Here is a 23,826-nt window from a genome sequence, read left to right as displayed (position 1 = left end):
AATGGAGGAGAGTCTTTTGACCAGCCCAGCAAGGGACATGAGTCAGAGACGATGCAGGAGGCGAGTCCAAGAAGCAAAGATGCAAGATGGAGGCTGGAGCGGGATGCACTCCACGCCCAGGCCAGCCTGTGAGACGAGTCCTGGAGGTCAGTCCTGGAGGTGAGCCCTGGAGATGAGTCCCAGGCCAGAGGCCAGAACGGGGAGGCAGCGAGGCCTCTGATTCTGAAGCCCGGCATGCATGGACTCAGTGAGAAAGGACTATAATTTGAGCTCTTTCTAAAGATACTTTTTATTCTTATTCTGTACTTGGAGTAATTCGAATACTTTTTACAACTTTGTATTTCTATGCTAGGCTTTTTTTTTCATTCTTTCAATTCTGTAACAAGCACTTAAAGTATCTGTACCTAGGTACCCTGTACCTAAGATACACCAAAGCAGTGACATTCCAAACTTTTCACTGCACTCATTAAAGCGCACGTGGCAATAAAAGCTATTCTACTCTATTCTATTCTGTTCTTTTCAAGGGTTTAATAGAAATTATTTTATTAGACCTTGAGTGCATTGAACAAAATCTTAACATTCTGCCATGCAATATATACTGGAAAGAGTTATTTTAACACTAGAATGACCTAAGTTTAACTTACTCAGTTGCAGGTTTACTTCATTTAATTAGAAAATACAATAGGAATGGGGGCATTTCCCACATTGTGAAAGTTATTTCTGAACCAATTATAATTATATACGTCATTTGTGAGGGTTTGATGAAATTTGCACCATTTGATAGATCGTCTAAAATATATGGAGCATTTTTGGGGTTTAAAATATGGGTTGTTGTAAATCAGGTGTGTGGAACTCTCTGCAAGATTCATGGATCTGCATTTCCACCCATTGAAACTATGCACCCTAATTATATTAAGCATTAAATGCTTAATTATCCAAAAGACTTTTGGTGCAATGATTAGTGCTTAGTTTCACTGAATTACCTCTCAAGGATGACAGCATTTTAATGAAAAGAATTTTAATTAACAAATGTCACCAATAATTCTTATTAACGTGGGAATCTCATGCGACATTTATAAGGATTTTTAATCGTTTATGCATGCATACTGAAAGGCAATTTGTTTGAATCCACTTGAAAATAGACTGTTTTGACCCAGTTTCTTGTTATGCAGTTTTTGTTTTAAATTGGTTGTTTGGTAGTGTCGATGATGTGATGGAACTAGTTAAATTTGAAGTGCTAATTTAGAGATTTGGAGAGTTCAATCTGATTATATTTAAACCAGACATGAAGGGGAGAATGGGTTATTCAACCAAAACTTTTGTTGATAACCTGCCGACATAAACCTCTGGTAGCTTTTCATTGGCATCTTTTTTCTTCTGTTCCTACATTGTGTTAGATTCCTCTCCAAACACAAAGAAAATTTTCCTCTTAGTATCACATTACAATAAACCTAGAGACTCTCTCAAAGCTATTTTTCAATGCTAGTCAGAAAGTTTCTGTTTTAGGAAGTTGATTTTTGACAAAAACAGGAGTGTGCTGGGGTTTCTGAAAGCTATAACAAGCTAAATGTTTAAGTAGTATCCTTTGTTACTAAGCAGCTGGCTTGATACCCAAGAATCTGGGCACAACAGGGGAAAAACCTGTAAAAATGTAAGGAAATTAGGTATACATGAGATCATTCAATTCCTGCTATCATGTACAAACTGCATATGCACATAGATGAAAATTGGACATTCAAGTAAAGTTTTTCACTCGTGTCTTTGTGTGGAGCATCCAAGACTGCGATGTTTGTTATCGGGTTGAAGGATGAGATCGAAAAAAATCTGTTCTTTGCCTTGCAGCCTCAAGGGAGAAACCAACCAATTACTATGTTTTGGCAAAGTGGGCATCAATCACTGGCATGATAAAGAATGAATCACCAATTTTCCAAATGTTAGGTCAATTGTTACAGCTTGGGATGATCCTGAGGAATATAAATTTTGGACCAGGTTTATCTTCAGAGCTACAGGTAATGTAATGTATGACCTGGCTTCAGGCTTGGAGTTAGCTGCTTCCACAAGTCACAGGGATTTGCAGTCTCCCAGTGAAGCAGAACTGGTGGGACTGTTGCTTTTACTTGTTGGGAGTTAAGCTATTCTGCCACCCCTTCTGAAATTTACCTTTCTTTGCATCACAGGTCTTACTTCGACCCACTTGCTTGATGTTCTGCCACATACACCATTCCAGACGTGATAAAGATGAAACAGCACAAGAACATCGTTGGTGGTTCATGCTCAAGCCCATGACAGTTATTTGTCATAAAGTTCGCAACCACCAAAACAGCCGGTCAACGAGAATTACAAAAGCTACCCAAATACTGAGCTAAATGGAACTATTAGTGCTGCCTATGGCTGAATCAGGATAAAGGAAAGTGTTTCTCAGTCAATATAAAATGTCTGATGAAGATTTTTAGCTGAAACGGAAGTTTGCACAGTTTGCAAGAGTAATTCGATGCTTTCATTGAGAGTGTAAAACCAAGATAACTGGATAAAGATAACATACACAGGCAACTGTGAAATATATGCAATGTTTTACATAAATGGTGCTAGACACTTATGTAAAGAACCTTGGTGAAGCTACCTATAGTATGATAACGTGTGATGTAGCAAAGCAAAGCTTTGTATAGGCCTGTATTATATTCTATAACAAAGTAATATAAGAAATTGGAGCTGCGTATCAAAGATTAAAATAGAGTTTTGAATAAACAGCCATTATGAGATATAACAGTATTTCTATCAAAGTTCAGTGTAAGGCAGATTGAAGTGACACCCTCCCTCATCAGCAAAGGAGTACTATGTGCGGTACGTTTGAATAAGATGTGTTGCGAATGCTAATTATAAGACGATCTGGTAAATGCCATGATATCATGAGTTGGCTTAAAGCTGTCCATGCACTGATCACATCGTCACATGATTAATCTTTGGAGGTGTATCATAGAATCTCTACAGTGCGCAAAGAGGCTATTTAGCCCATACAGAATGAACCGATCCTTTGAAGAGCAACCAAACCATATGAAGACCCCTATCTTATCCCTGTAACCCTGCATTTACCATGGCTACTTCAACTACTCTTCACATCCCTAGACATGACGGACAATTTAATATGGCCAATCTACCCATATATAGCCAATTAAACATACAATTGATTTGTAACAGCCAAAGATGGGCTAAAAGTACATGTATAAAAAATGTGTGTTTGCCGTTGTTCAGTGGAGTATCCTTTGGACTGCCAGAGGCTTTCTCCTGACTGATGTACAACAATAAGCACGTTGATATTAAAAGTGGATCTGGATGATGAGAGATTAATTTAGTCTTTCCTCTCCAACAAAACAGAGAAACCCTTAAGATGTGTGCATCCCTTTAGATGTGTCAGAGATAGTAGGAACTGCAGTTGCTGGAGAATCCGAGATAACAAGGTGTGGAGCTGGATGAACTCAGCAGGCCAAGCAGCATCAGAGGAGCAGAAAAGCTGCTACTAAGATGTTGCTTGGCCTCCTGTATTCATCAAGATTTACATTTTGTTGTCCCTTTAGATGTTTTGCCTTCCTTAGGCCTGAGATAATTTACGATTTGTGAGCATGATTTGCAATGGGTGAATCAAATGATTATAACGTCACATTTGACAAAAGTGTCTTTCCACAGGAATTAGGATCCATGTTTGTTCAATCATTATGCTCTGACTTATTTCAGGTGGAACCAGGAAAACAAGAATGTGACCAATCTGTTATGATGTCAGTGGCACTAATCATGACTGATTCCAAGTACTATCATTAATACTAACCTCACAAAATTAGTCACAATTAGTTAAAATTCTGCTTTTCTGCTTATTTCCCTTGCTCATAAAACTTCCACATTGGTGGGATCATAAAATATGCAGTAATGGATCATCCGTTGTGTTATAACTTCCAGCTAATTTGTTCATTTTCAGTGTTGCCCAGTGGGGAAAATCAACTGATTAAACAGATTGTTAGAGTTCTGTCAGTAAACAAGAAAATAAGTAATGGCTCACTAATGTCGGAAAGTATGAGCTAGGAATCTGTAGTGGCCCAGGGATCTCGCTTGGAGAATCAATGTCAGAACCACCACACACAACATGTGAAAACACCACCATATTAAAACTGAATATTAATGATGTAATTATGGATGGCACCTGTCTATATGACATTGCTAAAGAATTACATTTTGTACTAAAGTAATTCAGACTGTTAAGTTATTACACATTCAGATGTTGCTACAGCAATGCTGGGAGTCACAGTTTAAGATCAAATATTGAAATCTGTGCTTAGCTTATGACTTGTGCTCCATCAGAAAACATATCATCTTGGTATTTGTTCTGTAGGAAATGCACAAATTGAAATGTGTTGCATACAGTACAAGTGAAAGTGCTTGCAATGAAAACTCTGCCATAATTCAACTGGGGAGAAAAAAAACATTAAAAGCACAATCATTGCTCTGCCTAATTGCAGTTCAAATTTAAGTAGAGCACAAATTTAGTAGGAAAAGTGTTATATCGTGCTATATTTAAGTAGGCATTAGTCATGGGTCACAGGTAGAATTGTGGCTGCTACGGCGAAACATTATAGGCTCAGAATCCACTCCAGAGACTTGAGAACATGTCAAGGTGAAGACTGTGATGCAGTTCAATAGCAATGCTGCACGGTTAACATAAGAACATAGCTAATAGCCCTATTCAATACGATTGTTGCTAATCTTCAGCTTCAAGCATTTACTTGCCCGTTTGGCATTTCCCTTGATTCTCCGAGATACTAAAAGTCTGATTATCTTGGCCTTAATTACATCCAGAAGCACCCACAATTCTCTTGGACAGAAAATATCAAAATCCACAATCCTCTGAGTAAATAAATTTCTCCTCCCAAAATGGTCAGCCTTTTAATTCTCAGTCTCGTGCCCCTAGCCAGGTGAAACATCCCAGTCTTTACCAGGTCAAGCTCCTTCAGCATCTTACAGATTTCACTGTGATCACCTTTCATTCTTCTTATCTCCAGAGAATATAGATCCGTTTTAGTCAGTCTGCCATCAACGAAAAAGCATCTCATTCTCGAGGCCAAAGTAAAAGTTTTCCCACACTGTCCAATTCAGCGTGCTTCCATATTAACATATTCCAGATGAGATCTTAGAAAATCATGATGGTTCAGTAGCATTATCACTTGACTATTAATCCAGAAACTCAGCCTAAAATTCTGGTGACCTGGGTTCGAATCCTGCCATGAATGGAATTCTTGCATGGAGCAAAAAATCATTAAAAAACAGACTGGAATTAAGAATCTACTGATGGCCGTGATATGGTTGTTGATTGTTGGATAAAACCCATCTTGGGCTCACTAATGTCCTTTAGGGTTGGAAATCTGCCATCCTCACTCCGTCTGGCCTACACAGCAATATGATTGACTCTCGAGTGCCCTCTGAAATTGCCTAGCAAGCCATTCAGTTGGACCAATTGCTGCAGATCACCTGGTAACAAAGTGAGCAATGGAAAAGACATTGGCAGAAATTGCCCTGTTGACACATAGGGTCCTCCATACTAACATCTGGGGGGTTTTTGCCAAAATTGGGACAGCTGTCTCGTAGACGACTCAAGCAACAGCCTGACATCGTAATACTCATGGAATTATACCTTACAGAGATTGTCCCAGAAACCACCATCACAATCTCTAGATTTGTCCTGTTCCAGAGGCACGGCAAAGACAGCAGAGATGGCAGCACAGTGGTATAAAGTTGAGAGGAGTTGCCCCGGGAGTCCTCAACTTTGACTCTGAACCACATGATGTCTCGTGGCAGAGATAGGAGGAGCTGCAGATGCTGAAGAATCTGAGATAACAAGCTGTAGAGCTGGATGAACACAGCAGGCCAAGCAACATCAGAGGAGCAGGAAGGCTGACATTTTGGGCCTAGAACCTACGTCAGAAATGGGGGAGGGTAAGGAGGTTCTGAAATAAATAGGGAGAGAGGGGGAGGCAGAAAGAAGATGGATAGAGGAGACGATAGGTGGAGAGGAAACAGACAGGTCAAAGAGGCGAGGATGGAGCCAGTAAAGGTGAATGTATGTGGGGAGTTAGGGAGGAGATAGGTCAGTCCAGGAAGGATGGACAGGTCAAGGGGGCGGGATGAGGTTGGTAGGTAGGAGATGGGGGTGGGGCTTGAGGTGAGTGGAGAGGATAAGTGGAAGAAAGGACAGGTTAGGAAGGCAGGGACAAGCTGGGCTGGTTTTGGGATGAGGTAGGGGGAGGGGAGATTTTGAAGCTTGTGAAGTCCACACTGATACCATTGGTCTGCAGGGATCTCAAGCGGAATATGAGTTATTGTTCCTGCAACCTTCAGGTGGCATCGATGAGGCACTGCAGGAGGCCCAGGATGGCCATGCTGTCTGAGGAATGGGAGGGCGAGTTGAAATGGTTCGAGACTGAGAGATGCAGTTGCGCCAAGTGGATGATCCATCTCGACTTCCTTCAGTGGTTCCCAACATTACAGACGCCACTCTTTAGCCAATTCACGTCACTCCCATGTGATAGGAAGAAACAGTTAGAGACACTGGATACTGCAAAGGCTATGGGCCCTGACAGCATTATAGCAGTAGTACTGAAAACCTGCAATCCAGAACTTGCTGCTTCCTTAGTCAAGCTGTTCCTGTACAGTTACAATATTGGTATCTACCCGACAATGTGGAAAATTGCCCAGTCCTTGTACACAAAAAGTACGATGAATCCAACCCAGACAATTACTGCCCCATCAGTCTACTCCCAATCATCAGTAAAGTGATAGGAAGATGGCAGCATCTTCTTAATAACCTTCTCAGTGATGCCCAATTTGGGTTCCACCAGGGCCACTCAGCTCCTGCCCTCATCCCAGCCTTGGTTCAAACATGGACAGAAGAGTTGAATTCCAAAGGTGAAGTGGGAATGGCAGCTGGATTCAAATGAAAGTGGAATCAATGGATATCAGGGGCCAAACTCTCCAATGTTTGGAGTCATACCTGATACACAGGAAGATTGTTGTGGTTGTTGGAGGTCAATCATCAGGACATCTCTGTAGGAGTTTTTCAGGGTAGAGCCCTCAACCTAACCATCTTCAGCTGCTTCATCATTGACCTTCCCTCTATCATAAAGTCAGAAGTGGGGATGTTCGTCAATGATTACTCAATGTTCAGTACCATTCATGACTCCTCAGATACTGAAGCAGTCTGTGTTCACACACAACAAGATCTAGGCAATATCCAGACTTGGGCTGACAAGTGGCAACTAACATTCACTCAACACAAATGCCAGGCTATCATCGTCACCAATAAGAGACAATCTAACCACCACTCCTTGACATTTAATGGTGTTACTATTACTGAAACCTCCACTATCAATATCCTGGAGGGTATCATTGACCAGAAACTCAACAGGACTCAACACACAAGCACAGTGGCTACAACAGCAGGTCGAGGAATACTACGGCAAGTAACTCACCTCATGACTCCTCAAAGCTGTCCACTGTCTATAAGGTACAAGTTGGGAGTGTGATGGAATATTCCCCACTTGCCTGGATGAGTGCAGCTCCAACAACACTCAAAAAGCTTGACACCAAGCAGAACAAAGCCGCTCACTTGACTGGCACTACATCCACAAGCTCCCTCCACCACTGACGCTCAGTAGAAGCAGTGTGTACTATCTGCTCGATGCACTACAGAAATTCACCAAATATCCTAAAACAGAATATTCCAAACCCACGACCACTGCCATCAAAAGGAGAAGGGCAGCACATATACAGGAACACCACCGCCTTCTTGTTCCCCTCCCAGCCACTCACCATCCTGATTTGGAAATAGGTAGCCATTCATTCACTGAGACTTGGCCAAAACCCTGGAATACCCCCATCCTCATGGCATTGTAGATCAACCCACAGGAGGCGGATTGCAGCGGTTCAAGGTGACAACTCGCCATCACCTTCTGAACGGCAATTCAGGATGGGTACTAAATGCTGGTCCAGCCAGCGATACCCACATCCCACAGATGTTTTTTTTTAAATGCAGTGTTATTTCTTTATTCTTATATTCCAATGCCCTTGCAAGAAAAGCCAACATGTTAATTGCCTTCCTCATTGCTTGCAGTACTTGCATAGCAACCTCCGCGCAATTACATTTCTAACAAGTACACACAAGCTCCATTGAATATCATCATGCACAATTTCCTTTTAAAAAAATATTCTGCTTTTCTATTATTGTGACCTCACACCTTCTGCATTATCCTCCATGTGTGGTACGCTGCTGTTGTCATTTCATTTGTCGATATCTCTTTTCTGCAGCTTTTCTGTGTCATCCTCAAAGCTTATGTTCCCACCTAACATTGTATCATTAGCCCATTTTGATTATTAGCTGTGCATTGTCTTCTAAAATATTAATGTTAATTGTAAATAGCTTGGGTCACAGTTCTGATCCATGTTGAACTCTACCAATCATAGCCTGTCACATTTAGCTCTGCACTTTGTTTCTTATTCATGAACCTATTCTCTATTCTTACAAATGTACTGCATATAAATTCACAATGTTTAGCATGTGTGATTTTTTTTCTGACAGTTTCATGAAGCAATCTATTGTGGAATAAAATCAGAGATGAATATATCTTCTCTTGTGCATTAGGCAGGGTTAATTAAAAATCTCACTGCAAAAAATTCCACCAACAAAAGTGATTGTAATATAAGTATGTAAACTTTGAAAGTGACATACTACAATCACAAATCACACAACATCAGTTATAATCCAACAGGTTTATTTAAAATCGCTAGCTTTTGGAGTGCTGCTCCTGCGTCTGGTTAAGTGTACATCAGGTCGGATGACTTTATTCCAGTCAAACACAAGCACCTTCATATTATACTGTAATCATGGGTAGCTATCTTAAAATTAAAGCTGTATCAGAGATAATGGGAACTGCAGATGCTGGAGAATTCCAAGATAATAAAATGTGAGGCTGGATGAACACAGAAGGCCAAGCAGCATCTCAGGAGCACAATGCTGCTTGGCCTGCTGTGTTCATCCAGCCTCACATTTTATTATCTTAAAATTAAAGCTGATTGCTTAGATATGATGGTCAAGCTGATTCAACTTCATTGGGTAAATTGACTGAAATATTTGATAGCTCAACACTATCCCGGACAAAGGAGTTCAGTTGATTGGCACCTCATATCATCTTTGACTCCCTCCCTACCGACACAGAGTGCAAATGTTTGTACCATTTAGAAAATGGACAGCAACAACATACATAGGCTGCCTGGCTGGCACTTTCCAAACCTGAGACCTCTGTCAACTGGAAGAACAAGGGCAGCAGATACATAAGTGTGGCACCACTTGACATTTACCTTCCAAGGCACTCATGGTTCCGACTATGAATTGTAAAATCTTCAACCTTCACAATCCCCAGAACCCCATTCAGTCCTTATTAGCCCAGTTCATGATAATACATGCAAAGACCCGCACATAAAAGCTAATCATACACTCCATGGATGCCATGCTGTTCATCCAACATGCTTCTTCTAGCTGCAATGCTAACTTAATGTCAATATATGACAATTGATTTCAACCTACCCACCATACTTTGCCTTTACAACTTCCATGCTAACTAAACCATATCCAACACAAAGAGGCCTCTGGAGTCATTTTGAAATCAACCAAAACACAGTTCTAAGTGCCTATTACAGTCTTTATTACTGAAAATTCACAGAGCAGCCAACCACTAATGATTACAAAATTATCCTTAGACAAACATCAGTAAACTGCCCTCACAATCATTTGAAAAGTTTTATTTTACTCTTTCATTGACACATTCTGATTTTTTTTCATTTTTAAAGGGCTGAGAATTTAAATAAATTCACACTTTAGTAGTTATATCGACATTCCACAACACTGATGAGCATGCACATCCCATCCAGAAAGAATCTGCACTTCCACCATGCATGTTAAGCCCTTTATTACAATGAAAATACGATCTGTTTAAACATATCATTTCAAATAGCCCTGCTGAGTTTGGGTGTCCATCCTGTATGAACCACAAGTCATTTCCTGGGTACATGGATAGGAAAGGTTTAGAGGGATATGGGCCAAACACAGGCAAATGGGACTAGTTCAGCTCAGGAAACCTGGTTGGCATGGGTGGGTTGGGCCGAAGGGCCTGTTTCCATGTTGTGTGACCCTATGACTACCCTTCCTCTACCATACCAGCAAAAATATTAGATGGGATTTCAGAATTTAAAGGCAGATGAGGGCAGAGTGGTAGACACTGCGCAAGTAGACTTCAGCAATGTGTTCAACAAGGTTCTGCATGGTAGTCTAGTCGGCAAGGTTAGATCACGTGGAAGCCAAGGGGAGCTAGGCAACTGGATACAAAACTGGCTTGAAGGTAAGAGTCAGAGAATGGTGGTGGTGGGTTGCTTTCTGGAGCAGAGGCCTGTACCTAGCGCTGTGCCACAAGGGTTGGTGCTTTTCATCATTTTTACAGAAGATTTGGATGTAAAAAAAGAATATATGGTTAGTAAGTTTGCAGATGACACCAAAATAGGTGGTGTCATGGACAGTGACGGTTATCTCAGAGTACAGTGGAACCTCGGACAGATGGGCCAATGGGCAGAGGAAATGACAGGTGGAGTTTAATTTCGACAAATGTGATGTGTTGCATTTTGGTAAGTCAAACCAGGACAGGACTTATACAGTTAGAGGTAGGGCATGTTTCCACACTGTAGAGATTCTATAACAAAAAAACTCTCTGCAGGAAAACTTTCCCTTTGATCCCATCTAAATCATTCCCCTCTCACACCTTAAACCTATGCCCTCTAGTTTTGGACTTCCGTACCCCAGGGAAAAGACCTTGAGTGAGTATATGGAATGAGCTGCCAGAGGTAATTACAACATTTAAAAGGCAGCTGAATGCGTATATGAATGGGAAGGCTTTAGAGGGATGTGGGCCAATCTGGGGCTAATGGGACTAGATTAATCTAAAATATCTGGTCAGCATGGATAAACATATCATTTCAAATAGCCCTGCTGAGTTTGGGTGTCCATCCTGTATGAACCACAAGTCATTTCCTGGGTACATGGATAGGAAAGGTTTAGAGGGATATGGGCCAAGCACAGGCAAATGGGACTAGTTCAAGGCAGGAAACCTGGTTGGCATGGGCGGGTTGGGCCGAAGGGCCTGTTTCCATGTTGTACATCTCTATGACTTGAATAAGGTGCAAATTGTCTGAAATTTTCTGTTGGATTGATCACAAATTGTAACAAAAATGTGACAATTTGCAGAAAGTGAAAGCCAAGTCTTTAGCACAAAAAAAGCACATGATTTCAGCAGCTGCAAAATTTCATGAAGAACCCAAATATCTGCAAAAAACAAAGTAGGATATTGCCTGCAAAACAGTACACGGATTAATTAGTGACTTGATAAGTAGTTGCTGCAATAGTAGTTACATTCATGGATCAGTGAAGAAGCTTCGAATTCAGGTAATTTCCTTCAACCAATTATTACCATCAAGTTTTTTGACCTTTCATGTGGTCTTACCTAGAATAAATCTTATTTTAAAAATGATTAAAAATAGATATTTTTGCAGCTAAAATTAGGTCTATTGTCCGGAGACTTTATAATCCATTCATTGATCTGTGAAGACATTAGTTGCTCCATTTGACTATTATTAGTCTCATTCACTGACTCTCTCAGTTATTCACTGATAGAACTTATGGCTGACATAAGCTGAACATTGCTCAGACAGTCCATCAGATTTAAAATGATAGGTATCGAAAAGATTGCAGAAACTCATTTGATAGAAATATTAAGAGGCTCTTGGTGCATTAATTGAAAGCAAGCTGTAGTGACAAGGCTACTTTTATAATACTCTGTTCAATTCTGGTCTCCTTGCTGTAGGGAAAACACTGTCAAACTTGAAAGGGCTCAGAAAAAATTTACAAGGATATTGCCTAAACTGAAGGGTTTGAGGCTAGAGTGGGAGGCTGAATAGGCTGGGGCCTTTTTTCCCAGAGACAGGAAGCTGAGGGGTCATCTTATAGAGGTTTATAAAATAATGAGGGTCATGGATTAGGCGAACAGCCAAGGTCGCTTTCATATGGTGGGAGAGTCCAAAACAAAGGGGCATAGGTTTAAGGTGAAAGAGGAAAGATTTCAAAGGGACCTGAGGAGGAATACTTTCACACAATGTTTGGTGCATGTATGGAATGAGCCTCTACAAGAGGTAGTGCAGGCAGGTACAATTATGATATTTAAAAGGTATCTGGCTGGGTACATGAATAGGAAGTGTTTAGAGGGATATGGGCCAAATGCTGGGAAATCTGGTCAATGTGAACGAGTTGGATTGAAGGGTCTGTTTCTGTGCTGTCAAATGCTATGGCTCCATGACAATCTGTGCCCCACCTGTCTTTTTGGAGGCCCACAGGCTGTGAACTTTCGCATTTCTTTTTTCACTTCTGATACAATGAAATTTGAAATCATTTATCTACAAGCATTCCAGAGTAACAAAGTTGCAGATTTAACTCACCCTTACACTCAGGCTGCCTGCCTGACCAGGTGCCATTGGGAAGACAAATCCTCGCAGCAGAACCGTGCAGAATATATCCCGTCACACAAGAAAATCGCACAGTGCTCTTAATCCAGAATTCACTCTTTTCTCTCAAACCGTGTGCTGGTGAGCCAGGGTCACCACACATTCCAACTGTATCTCCTGCAACAGAATATAAAAGTAAGAATGTGAGGTTATCAGCTGCTTTTTTTAAAACAAGAAATACACACTCCTGATGAATTAAGATGATAAATGGCTTGAGAACATTGTAAAGAGGATGGAAAAAACAAGTAACAGTCCTGAAACTTTACAGTTATTGTTAATTACAAATCACTTTCAGCAGCTAATTGAGTATTTCACATTTAGAGATATACACACACTGCTTCATACCTAATTATAACTCAGTTAAACGGAGTGCAGAAATAGTTTTTGTCACTGAGCTGAAATTGGCATTTTTTTTTCAGCCGGTGTTCTGCTTCATTTATTTAAAAAAAAACTGAACACTTGACTGAACAACAAGTAATATTGGGGCACTCTATAGCTAGAGCTCAGCTTGTCATTATTTTGTAATTTCAAAGAGTGAAACATGCAATCCCCATCCACATCAGTGTATCGTCTTACTTGCTTTCAGCAAAATAGACTAATAAATTTCCGCTTTTCCATTCTGAAACTTGCTAAAAAGTTAGCGCTTTATGTTAGTAGACTGCATGGTCTAAATCTCCTGGTGAGCAATGGAACCCCTTTTTTATGACTCTGACCAGATTTAAGTAAAGAAAAAAGTTTTGTTTTGGCCGATTGCAGGGAGCTCACTTTCACAGGAATCCACAGAGGGAGCAACAGAGAAAATCCATGAGGAAACCACACTCCCTTCACTATTACGATGGGGGCATAATTTTAATGTGATTGGTGGGATGTATATGAGACATGTCAGAGGTAGGTTCTTCACACAGAGAATGGTGGGCACATGGAATGCGCTGCCGGCAGCGGGAGTGGAGTCAGGTACTTCAGAGACTTCTAAGTGACTCTTGGATAGATACATGGAGGATAGTAAAATGTAAGGCATGCAGGGTGGTTTGACCTTAGTAGGATAATAGATTGGCACAACATCATGGGCCAAAGGGCCTGTATTGTGCTGTACTGTTCTATGTTCTATGTTCTTCTATGGCGTGAGCTGTCATGCTCTAATAAACAAAATTTATATGTCCCAAACCACCTCTGTTTGCTAATTTGGATGTATACAAGTATGGGTGGAACATATGGCCACACACAATGAATAAGGTCAGCGGATAAGAGATGAGGCTGGTGAGGTAAGTGTACAGAAATGGTTGCGATAAATGGGCAAGGCAATAGAATGGTAACTGGGTGAAGCGGTAAGGTGTTAGTTTCCAAGTTATTGACATGTAGGTGGGCAAAACCTAGGGTGGCTGTGTGTTATGTTGACAGTACAGCAAGTTGAAATGGATAAGGTCCTATGTGGATCGAATCGTGAAGTCAGGTCAGGTTGGGTTAGAGTGGAATCAGCAGAAACAGGCAGAGTAGTGGTTCACAAGGAGGCAGGGTTAGAATGAGACAATAGGAACTGCAGATGCTGGAGAATCCGAGATAACAAAGTGTGGGGCTGGATGAACACAGCAGGTCAAGCAGCATTTTAGGAGCACAACAGCTGACGTTTCGGGCCTAGACCCTTCATCAGAAAAGGGCGAGGGGGAGACGATTCTGAAATAAATAGGGAGAAAGGGGGAGGTGGACTGAAGATGTATAGAGGAGAAGGTAGGTGGAGAGGAGAGTATGGGTTGGGAGGTAGGGAGGGGATAGGTCAGTCTGGGGAGGACGGACAGGTCAAAGAGGCGGGATGAGGTTAGTAGGTGGGAAATGGAGGTGTGGCTTGAGGTGGGAGGAGGGGACAGGCTAGAGGAAGAACAGGTTAGGCAGGCTGGGACAATCTGGGCTGGTTTTGGGATGCAGTGGGGGAAGGGGAGATTTTGAAGCTGGTGAAGTCCACATTCATGCCATTGGGCTGCAGGGTTTCCAAGTGGAATATGAGTTGCTGTTCCTGCAACCTACGGGTGGCATCATTGTGGCACTGCAGGAGGCCCAGGATGGACATGTCATCTAAGGAATGGAAGGGAGAGTTGAAATGGTTCGCGACTGGGAGGTGCAGTTGTTTATTGTGAACCGAGCGTAGGTGTTCAGCAAAGCAGTCCTCAAGCGGTCTTCAGTCCGCCTCCCCCTCTCTCCCTATTTATTTCAGAGCCGTCTCCCCATCCCCTTTTTCTGATGAAGGGTCTAGGCCTGAAACGTCAGCTTTTGTACTCCTAAGATGCTGCTTGACCTGTTGTGTTCACCCAGCCCCACACTTTGTCATCTAGGGTTAGAATGAGAGTTGAGACTCTGCTTGTTTGTGAATGGAGTTCAGGGGCAAGTTTGGGATCAGAAAGAATAAAGGGGGTTCTCAGAGTTGGGCATTTGGAGGTCATAGGTGTGAGTGCCAGGGAGATGTTGGAGGTTGGTCAGAATGTGGGGGAAGCATTTGCCAGTCATAGGAGAGTTAGCAGGGTTACAGTGAGACATGGAAGGAGTTGGGTTAATTGAGGGATTGGAGTGGAATTTGAATGTAGAGTTCAGCATCACAGAGAAGTCAGGGGACAGATGAAAGGTTGGGGACTGGGAGTCAGAAGATGTCAGTTTTATATCTACAAAGGAGTTGTAGGGAGATTTTTATCAGTTCACATTTGCTCGGTCTGTACATTTCATTATCAAGGCAAGTAAATCAGGACTATCCATAAACCCCTGCCTCAAAATCAGAGGTAAAGATATTCTCCAAGAGTTGTAGGTAGCAGGGAAATTCTCAATTGGAGGTTGAATCTTCCTGGGTAATTTCCAAGTCATCATTGTGTTGGGACCACTGCTGCATTCTAAGATCCATCCTGGAGGCATTGCAAGTTCAGGGCTGTCATTGTATTTTTCATTTGCCTTCCAGAGAGAGAAAGAAAAGATGTGTGCTGCTTATCACATGTTGAAGAGAGAAATTAATTGCTTATTATTTCCAATCGTTGAGGAAACATTATCAAACCTAGCATCATAATTTTTAGGAATCAACTTTTCAGTGTCTTGGATAAAATGTGTGAATGTGCTTTTCTTTAAACATCCAAAATTTAACACTTTTCCCAAAATCTGAAAATAGTCAAAGCTTCCATAATTCAACTGGTATATTTATGGTCTGAAAATTGAATAATCATATCTACAGTTTGAAGGAAAATTGGAGGAGAACAGTCCTTGCAAAATCACCACTTTTTACCTCCTTTTCTCATGATAGGTTGCCCATTGAGAAGTTGGCCAGGTGAACAGGTTTAGCTCCATTGGGCAAGAATGGCAATGAGGAAGCCTGGAGCCATGGTTGCAACAATAAATCTGTTTAAACCTTGAGGAGGTCTGATCTCTTACCCTGAAAGCAGATTGGGAAGCTGCCACCAGACTGTGAAGGCCTTTGTACAAGGGGCATGCAGAACACCTCTGTTCAGTCTGCAAGTATGATCCCAAGCTCCCAATGCCATTTAAGGTGACACAGTTACACAGTGGTTAGCTCTGCTTCCTCACAGCACCAGGGACCTGGGTTGGATTCTACCCTCGTACGACCATGTAAAGTTTGTACATTCTCCCCATGTCTGAGTGGGTTCCCTCAGGGCTTCCACCTCCAGTCCAAAGATGTGCAGGTTTAATGGATTGGCCTTGCTAAATTGCTCATTGTGTCCAGGGATGTGCTGGCGAGGTGAATTAGCCACGGGAAATGCAGGGTTACAGGGATAGGGTTGGGGGTTAAAACTGGGAGAGATGCTTTTTGGAGGGGCGGTATGGACTTGATGGGCTGGAAGGACTGCTTCCATACAGTAGGGATTCAATGATTTTTAGCTTTTCACCTTGAGGTCACATGGACAATTCTGTTTTCAGCTTGCTGCAATATTCCAGTAATGCTCAATGCTTGAGTAACAGCCCCTCAACTTTCAATTAGGCTCTTCACAGCCTTCTGAATTCAAAATCTGAGTTTAACAACTTTAGAACACAATCTCTGTCCACCCGTCTATTTTCCGTGCTTCTACTTTCAGGCACAGTCATTCATTATTCTGTCATTCAAATCTGCTTTGGGCGATGCTTTCTTTTTTTTCCCAGTCCCTTAGCTTTTGTATGTTAGAATCTTGTCAGTTCATCTCTCCCACCCTCTAACCTATCAGAGACATACACTTTTGTCCTTCCCTCCCCTACCTACTTTGAGTTGCTTAAAATTTATTACATTTCTATCTCTCTTTATTTGTGAAGAAAGTCTTTGAATTGAATCATTAACTCTTTCTTCCCTCTTGTTAGAGTTGTTGACTATTTCAGGCATTTTGATTACACTTCAGTCTTCCTGCATTCACAGTCTTGGATAAAACATATTGCAACTAGCAACATATTTATTGCATGTAAATTACAGAAAGTGTCACCTACATTATTAGAAGTTGTATTTGGGAGCTGGGGGTAATTTCATGATCTTATATTACCAGCAGAGATTTGCACTTGTAGAGAGATCAATTTGGAGATGGTGCTACAACATCAGACATACTTGCTTTCTAACTTGCAGCCCTGTCAGTGTGGAGTTCTCCATATCATATGCAATTGTAAAAATTACCCATGATGGGCACATTATAGGTATTGTTTCTCACGCAGAAACCATTCATGCCATATGTTGGATCAGACCATTACAGAAAAGGATTAATGTCCTTCTCATGCAGGAAATCTCATCTAGATATAACACAAATAATAAACATAGAACATAGAACATAGAATAATACAAACATAGAATAATAGAACAATAATTATCCTCAGTTGAAAGTAAAGCTCAAAACTAGACAAAGTTGTCAGAAATAAACTGCTGGATCGATATCAGAATTACATCTGCCATATATTATCATGGGTGTTATAAAATTATTTCCATTTTTTAAATTTCAATTCTGTTTCTGTGCTTATTGAGTAATACATTATTGTAAGGATTGACCTTTGGGTGAAATGTTCCTCAGCCTGCACTATCAAGAAACAGGCTCACTGGCCATTCATCAGTTGGATTTAACTGTGTACCTAAATGGCAATTCTACAGGTAACATAAGACCAGCACTTCAGAGTATTCGGTGACACATAATGCATTTAGGACAGACTGCGACCCCTATATTAAGTTAAGATTTTTTTAGGAGCAACAAGGAAACAAATTTGCGAAGATGTGGGAAGTGGAGAGACGCCTGAAGAGAAGATGTTTTAATTGACCAAAACACCGTGACAGGAAGAGATAGAACAGAATTAAGAGTAAATTAATAGATAAAACTAAAGGTTATAGAGAAAGGACAAGATTACATAGGCTCTTTTTGCAAACGCATACAGTCTTCAAAACAAAACAGATGAACTTAAAATCAATGCGTACAATATTGATAGCCATCAGAGAATCATAGCGACAGGAAAGCTGGATCTGTATATGAAAGGATCTATGACTTTTAGGGAGAACAGGAAGCTAGAAGAAAATGAAGGGTTGGCTCTGTTAATTAACACTGATAAGAACACAAAGAAAAATGACTACAGAAGTTCAGGAAACTCCAATGTAGAAGTCGTTTGAATAGTGATGATTAATGCTAAAGGCAAGAAAACACTTCTGGAAGTGGTGTACAGGACTGTTAACAACATCTATATGGTAAAAACTGAGTATTAAGGAATAAATCAGGGGGAGGCAATGGCCTAGTGGTACTAAGGCTGGACTCTTAATCCAGAGACCCAGGTAATGTTCTGGGGATTTGGGTTCAATGAAAATCTAAATTGAGAAACAAGTTTGATGGTGACCGTGAATCCATTGTTGATAAAAAAAATAGATTCACAAATGCCTTCAGGGAGGGAAACTGCATACCTACCTGGTCTGACAGGCATGTGACTCCAGATCCAATGCAATGTGGTTGACACTTATCCGCCCTCTGGGCAATAAGGGATGTGGGTCAGGAAATGCTGGCTTAGCCAGCAACAACCAGAATCCCTTGTATAAATGTCAAAAAAAAAGAGGTGATGGCCTAGTGGCATTATCAGTGGACTGCTAATCTAGAGACCTAGATAATGATTTGGGGACCTAGGTTCAAATCTTGCCATGATTGATGGTGTAATTGGAATTCAATAAAAGTCTGGAATTAAGAGTCTAATGATGACCACAAAACAATTGCCGATTGTCAGGAAAAACCAGCAGGTTCACTCACATCCTTTATGGAAGGAAACTACCATGCTTACCTGGTCTGGCCTATGTGTGACTCTTGATGTGTTGGACCAAAGGGCTTGATTCCATACAATATGACTCTACGGCTAGTGAAATAGTTGAGTTGTTGGTTTTAACTTTTAAAAATTCCCTGGACTCAAACAAGGTCTCTTTCGGTTCGAAAAGAGTGAGTGTAACTCTTCTGTTAAAAAAAAGAGTGACAGAAGGCAGGATATTACAAGTCAATACCTGTGGAGCTGGAGGAACACGGCAAGTCAGACATCATCAGAGGAACAGGAAAGTCAATGTTTTGTGTTTACAACCTTCATTAGGGCTCTGAATGAAGGGTGTATACCCAAAATGTTAATTTTTCTATTCCCATGATGCTGCCTGGTCTGCTGTGTTCCTCCAGCTCCACTAACTATTGACTCTGACTCCAGCATCTTCAGTTTTTCCCATCTCCTATTTGCAGGAAACTACAAGCCAGTTAATTAAAAATCACTCGGGGTAGATGTTGTAAAGTATTACTGAAGAGATTATAGCAAGGCATTTAGAAAAACTCAATCTAATCAGGCAGGGCCAATATGGCTTTATGGAAAAATAATTACATCTAACCAATTTAATGAGTTCTTTCAGGCATTGATTTATACTATGGATAAAGGGAAACCAGTGGACATACCAAATTTAGACTTCTAGAAGACATTTGATAGGGTGCTAAAATTTATTGCAGAAAACAAAAATGCACAGTGTAGGGGCTAACTTTGGCATTAATAGTACATTGGCTTGTGAACAAGGAACAAAGAATAAGTCCAACTCAGTTAATGTTCTAGTTTGGGAGATGTAATGAGTGGTATGCCACTGGGATCAGTGCTGTGACCTCAATTCCTTCCAATTTAAATCAATGAATTGCTGGTGACACAAGAATCAGTAAGAAAATAAGTTATGAAGAGGACACAAGGAGCATGAAAAGAGATAAAGCTTGGAAAAGTGAATGAGCAATGATCTGGGCAAATGGAGTTTCATGTGGGAAGATGTATTGTCCATTTTGACAGGAAACATTAAAATAAACTCATTCTTTAAATGATGGAAAAATACAGATCTCTGAGATGTAGAGGCATCTGGGCATTCTCGTGTGTGAATCACAAAATAAGTACAGCTAGAAGTGCAAAAAAAGTCAGAATTTCTCATTGCCACTAATTAAACTTGACCTGAAGAGCAGTGACCTATGGGATTCTCTGCCATATAAAGCAGTTGAATATATACTGAACATTTTTAAGGAATTTGATAATGCCCTTCGGGCTAAAGGGACCAAAGAGGAGAAAAGTGGTGAAAGCACTGAGTTGGATGTTCAACAACAATCATACTGAATAGGAGAGCAGGCTTGAAGTGACTAGTTTTCCCTGGTCCTATTTTCAATGATTCTCTGTTAAAATGTTACATGCGACTACAACAAGTGACTATGAAAGCTGAGAGAATAGCTATCATTGCTGCACGACAATTTAGTACAAAAAGGAGACTTAGCTTCCATTACACAGTGCACTGGGGCAACCACACCTGGAGTACTGTATGCAGTACTGGCCTCCTTATTCAGGAAGTACATGTGTTGGAAGCATTCAGACGAGGCTTGTTAGCCACCAAACCTTAATAAGGAAGGGGTGAAAAGATAGGCAGGAAGCTGAAGTAATCAGAACAACCATGAATTTTTTAAATGACAGAGAAGGAACAGGATTAATGGCCTTTTGATGCTCATAATTAGCATGTTCATTTGTACATTCATGTTGCATTTGAACTGTCTGTAGAAGATTCCTAAGGGGTCAGGTCACATTGAGGCTTCTTTCAAAGTTATATGCGTTACGATTCAATGCTGACAATCTTTCATCAGTAAAGGAACCATTCAATCACCCTTGTTCATTTATTGAATGCATGTCATTTTTAATTAAAATAGTTCATTGGACTCGATCAGACAACAAATTGAATGAAACTGTTGATGCAAACAAATGAACAACAGTGGATGTCAAAATTTCTGTTTCATTTCAAAGTGGTTATGCAAACAAAGAATGCAGAATTTCCTCCCAGGCAATAAAAGAAGATGTAGATGAAAGCAAGTTGCAGATATCTCAGTAGCATCACAAAAACATGCTGGAAAAGAAGCAAGCAATGCAATATGGTTTCTTCCAACAGATCTTTTACAAATTGTGAAAATGAGCTGTATGCATAATTGACAATTGGAACGACCATTGTAAACAACAAAATGACACGCAATGTCTTGAAAAGGCAATGGCAGCAAATTCCATAATAACTGGCAAAAAGAAATTGAACTAATATTATGAAGTGTAAATTTTAGGTGTTTGAAAAGAAAGGGTCTTTTGGTTGCATTGCATTCACCAAATCTAAGCTGAACCGCTGGATAAAACATAACAATTGCCTAAAAAAAAACTTCCTCTTCATTTTCTTCTTAATGGAGAAACATACAGTCTCTGCACTGTTCTCCAGACCAGTGATGTAACTTAGGGAGGTAAACCTATTGTTCCCATTCCATCTTTCAGAAAATTACCTTGGATGGGATGATGCCAGAACATCAGTTAACTAGTGGCACAAATACTTGCGTCCACATGAATTGGTTTCTGAAATTTCCTCTCAAATACTCATGCTCCTACAGCTGCCACAGTTGAGTACAATGGTACAACACTGACTGAAAATTAAGTTTAGACAACCATAGTCTATTGGCTGAACTAATTTTTGTTTAAATTCACTCATGGGACACAGGTGTTGCTGGCTGGGCCAGTATTTAGTGCTCCTTCCCTGGGCAGCTCACCACCACAGTCTTGAGGCCAACAAGAGACAGTGCAATAAATGACCCAGCCAGTGATACCTGAATTCCAGGTGTGAATAAGACAAAAACTGCATGATGCCATAACCATCTAAGCACATGGGAATTCAAGGATCATGAGCTTGATCAACCTTCTGATATTACACATACATATTATATGTACACACATACATACATATATAGATATAAATTACACACACACACACACACACACACACACACAGATATAGATATAAGTATATACATTTTAGTCATGTTCAAATTTTCAGACACAGTTTTAAGTTTCTTCATCAGCAATAAGTTTGAGTCGAAAAGGTTTCATGGGCACAGGAGCAGAGCACAAATCAAAAGAGGTAGGTTCTAAATTTCTTCAGTAGTCACTAATCAAGATACTGCAAAGAAACCAGTATCAGGTACAAGGTGAAGGTGTTATTCGTCAAACTGACATTTTTACATATATGGTCAAATGCCAAAAAAAGGTAAATCTGTAAACAAAGTTAATCTTTCCACAACAACCCATTCCTACACAATCTGCTATTTGCCTCTCCAACCCCACACATTACTGACAGGCATCATTTATTCTGTATTCTTCCTCCAAATCAACAATATCCATATTGGCATGGATGCAAGAGTTAACATTTCAGGTCCTGGAGGGTTTGTTCCAATTCTGAGGAAGGGGGGCTTGACCTGAACTGTTAACTCTGATCTCTCTCCACAAATGGTGGATTTGCATTGCATTTTATTGTTTGCAAAAGTCATTCCAATTGTCAATTATGCACACAGCTCAGTTTCACAATTTATAAAAGATCTGTTGGAAGAAACCATAATCGCATTCCTTGCTTCTTTTCCAGCACGTTTATTGCGATGCAGTTGAAAGATCTTCAACTAGCTTTCATCTAAATGCTCTTTTCCAGAAGTTTCTATTTTTGTTTCTGATTTACAGCACCTGCAGTTCTTTCAGTTTTTACTTGGCATGGATATTTGGATATCTCTAAACTGGATGCTCCTGTCCTGATCTCAGATTTTGCGGCTGGGTCAAGAACACAGGAAATCTGAGGATTTTACAGCCCAACACATTTTTTACTGTATAAATTATTATTAATCAGGAAATATTGGTCACTTAACACTTAATTAGAGGAAGATTTTTTTTGCATTAAGATGGTACAGAGATAACAATAATTGTTCCAGGCAATGCAAATCTATATCATCAGAAAATATGAAGAAAATTAGCTTTGTTTTTCAAAATAAAACTTTGAAAAAAGTCTTTCTGAATTTTGAAAAATTGATATATGAACTTGTGTTATTAATTAAGTCATACTTAATTTTGACCAGATAGTTTGTATCTGTAGATAAAGTGCTCTTCTGCACTCAACAATATTACAAATCTGATTTTATTGCATAATCTGTAAACTGTGCATTGATTCTAAGTTGATTTAAAGTCAATGCATCTGTTGGCCCTTTGAATAAACTGAACAGATACCAAACTTGTCTGGTTGGAAATCTATCTGCTGAGTTCATGAAAAGAAATGAATGGGTAGCTAGCCATATGGTCAAACAATTTAAAATATTCCATAGTGAGCCCTAGAGGGTTTGTTATTCAGTTGTGCAATATCATTCTATTATGAATACTTTACTAAGCTCTGACACCCATTAATGGTTTAGATCGAGAGGAATTATTTACACAGTGTAACTGGAATTGGGAGCTGTGTTTGTTGATAGCTTTCTGTGCAACATATAGGATCAAAGTGTAATCAAGGCATGGAGGTTGGTGGAGTGGCAGGGGCTGTGATCCTAAAAGTCACTGAGAAAATTGGATTGGAGTCACAGTGAATGAAGTTGGGTGTTTCTAATTGACCATCTTTGCAGCTACCTGCCCACATTCCCATCTCAGGCCTGCATTAGGAGGTGGTGGATCCAACTTCAGCCAACCTCCAACACTCCAGAGTGAAACTAGTTAAATATGGAGTGATTTTCAGTTCTCAGGGAAACAACATCTGGGAATAATTCAACTCTCAATTTCTGAAACAATGACAGAAATCTGGCCCAATCAAGAATACCTTTTGCTATGGTAAACATGTAAGGAACAGAGATTGAAGGTTAATAAATTAATATAAAAGAAAATATTTAAATGGAAAATTGGTCTGTGATGCTA

At 40.3% G+C, this 23,826-nt stretch overlaps 1 protein-coding gene across 1 annotated transcript in view; it reads right to left on the bottom strand.

Moving 5' to 3' along the window:
- The window catches only part of csmd3b (CUB and Sushi multiple domains 3b), a 1,751,526-nt gene that overhangs the window by 50,302 nt on the left and 1,677,398 nt on the right, over positions 1-23,826 (bottom strand). The window contains exon 57 of the mRNA XM_048529668.2: positions 12,571-12,753. Coding sequence (XP_048385625.1) covers positions 12,571-12,753 — 183 coding nt within the window. The remainder of the gene's footprint in view (positions 1-12,570; positions 12,754-23,826) is intronic.

Source organism: Stegostoma tigrinum, chromosome 5, assembly GCF_030684315.1.
Source record: "Stegostoma tigrinum isolate sSteTig4 chromosome 5, sSteTig4.hap1, whole genome shotgun sequence".
Lineage (NCBI taxonomy): Eukaryota > Metazoa > Chordata > Chondrichthyes > Orectolobiformes > Stegostomatidae > Stegostoma > Stegostoma tigrinum.
Note: the sequence above shows the minus strand (reverse complement) of the source record. Positions and strands in the feature narration are given on the sequence as shown.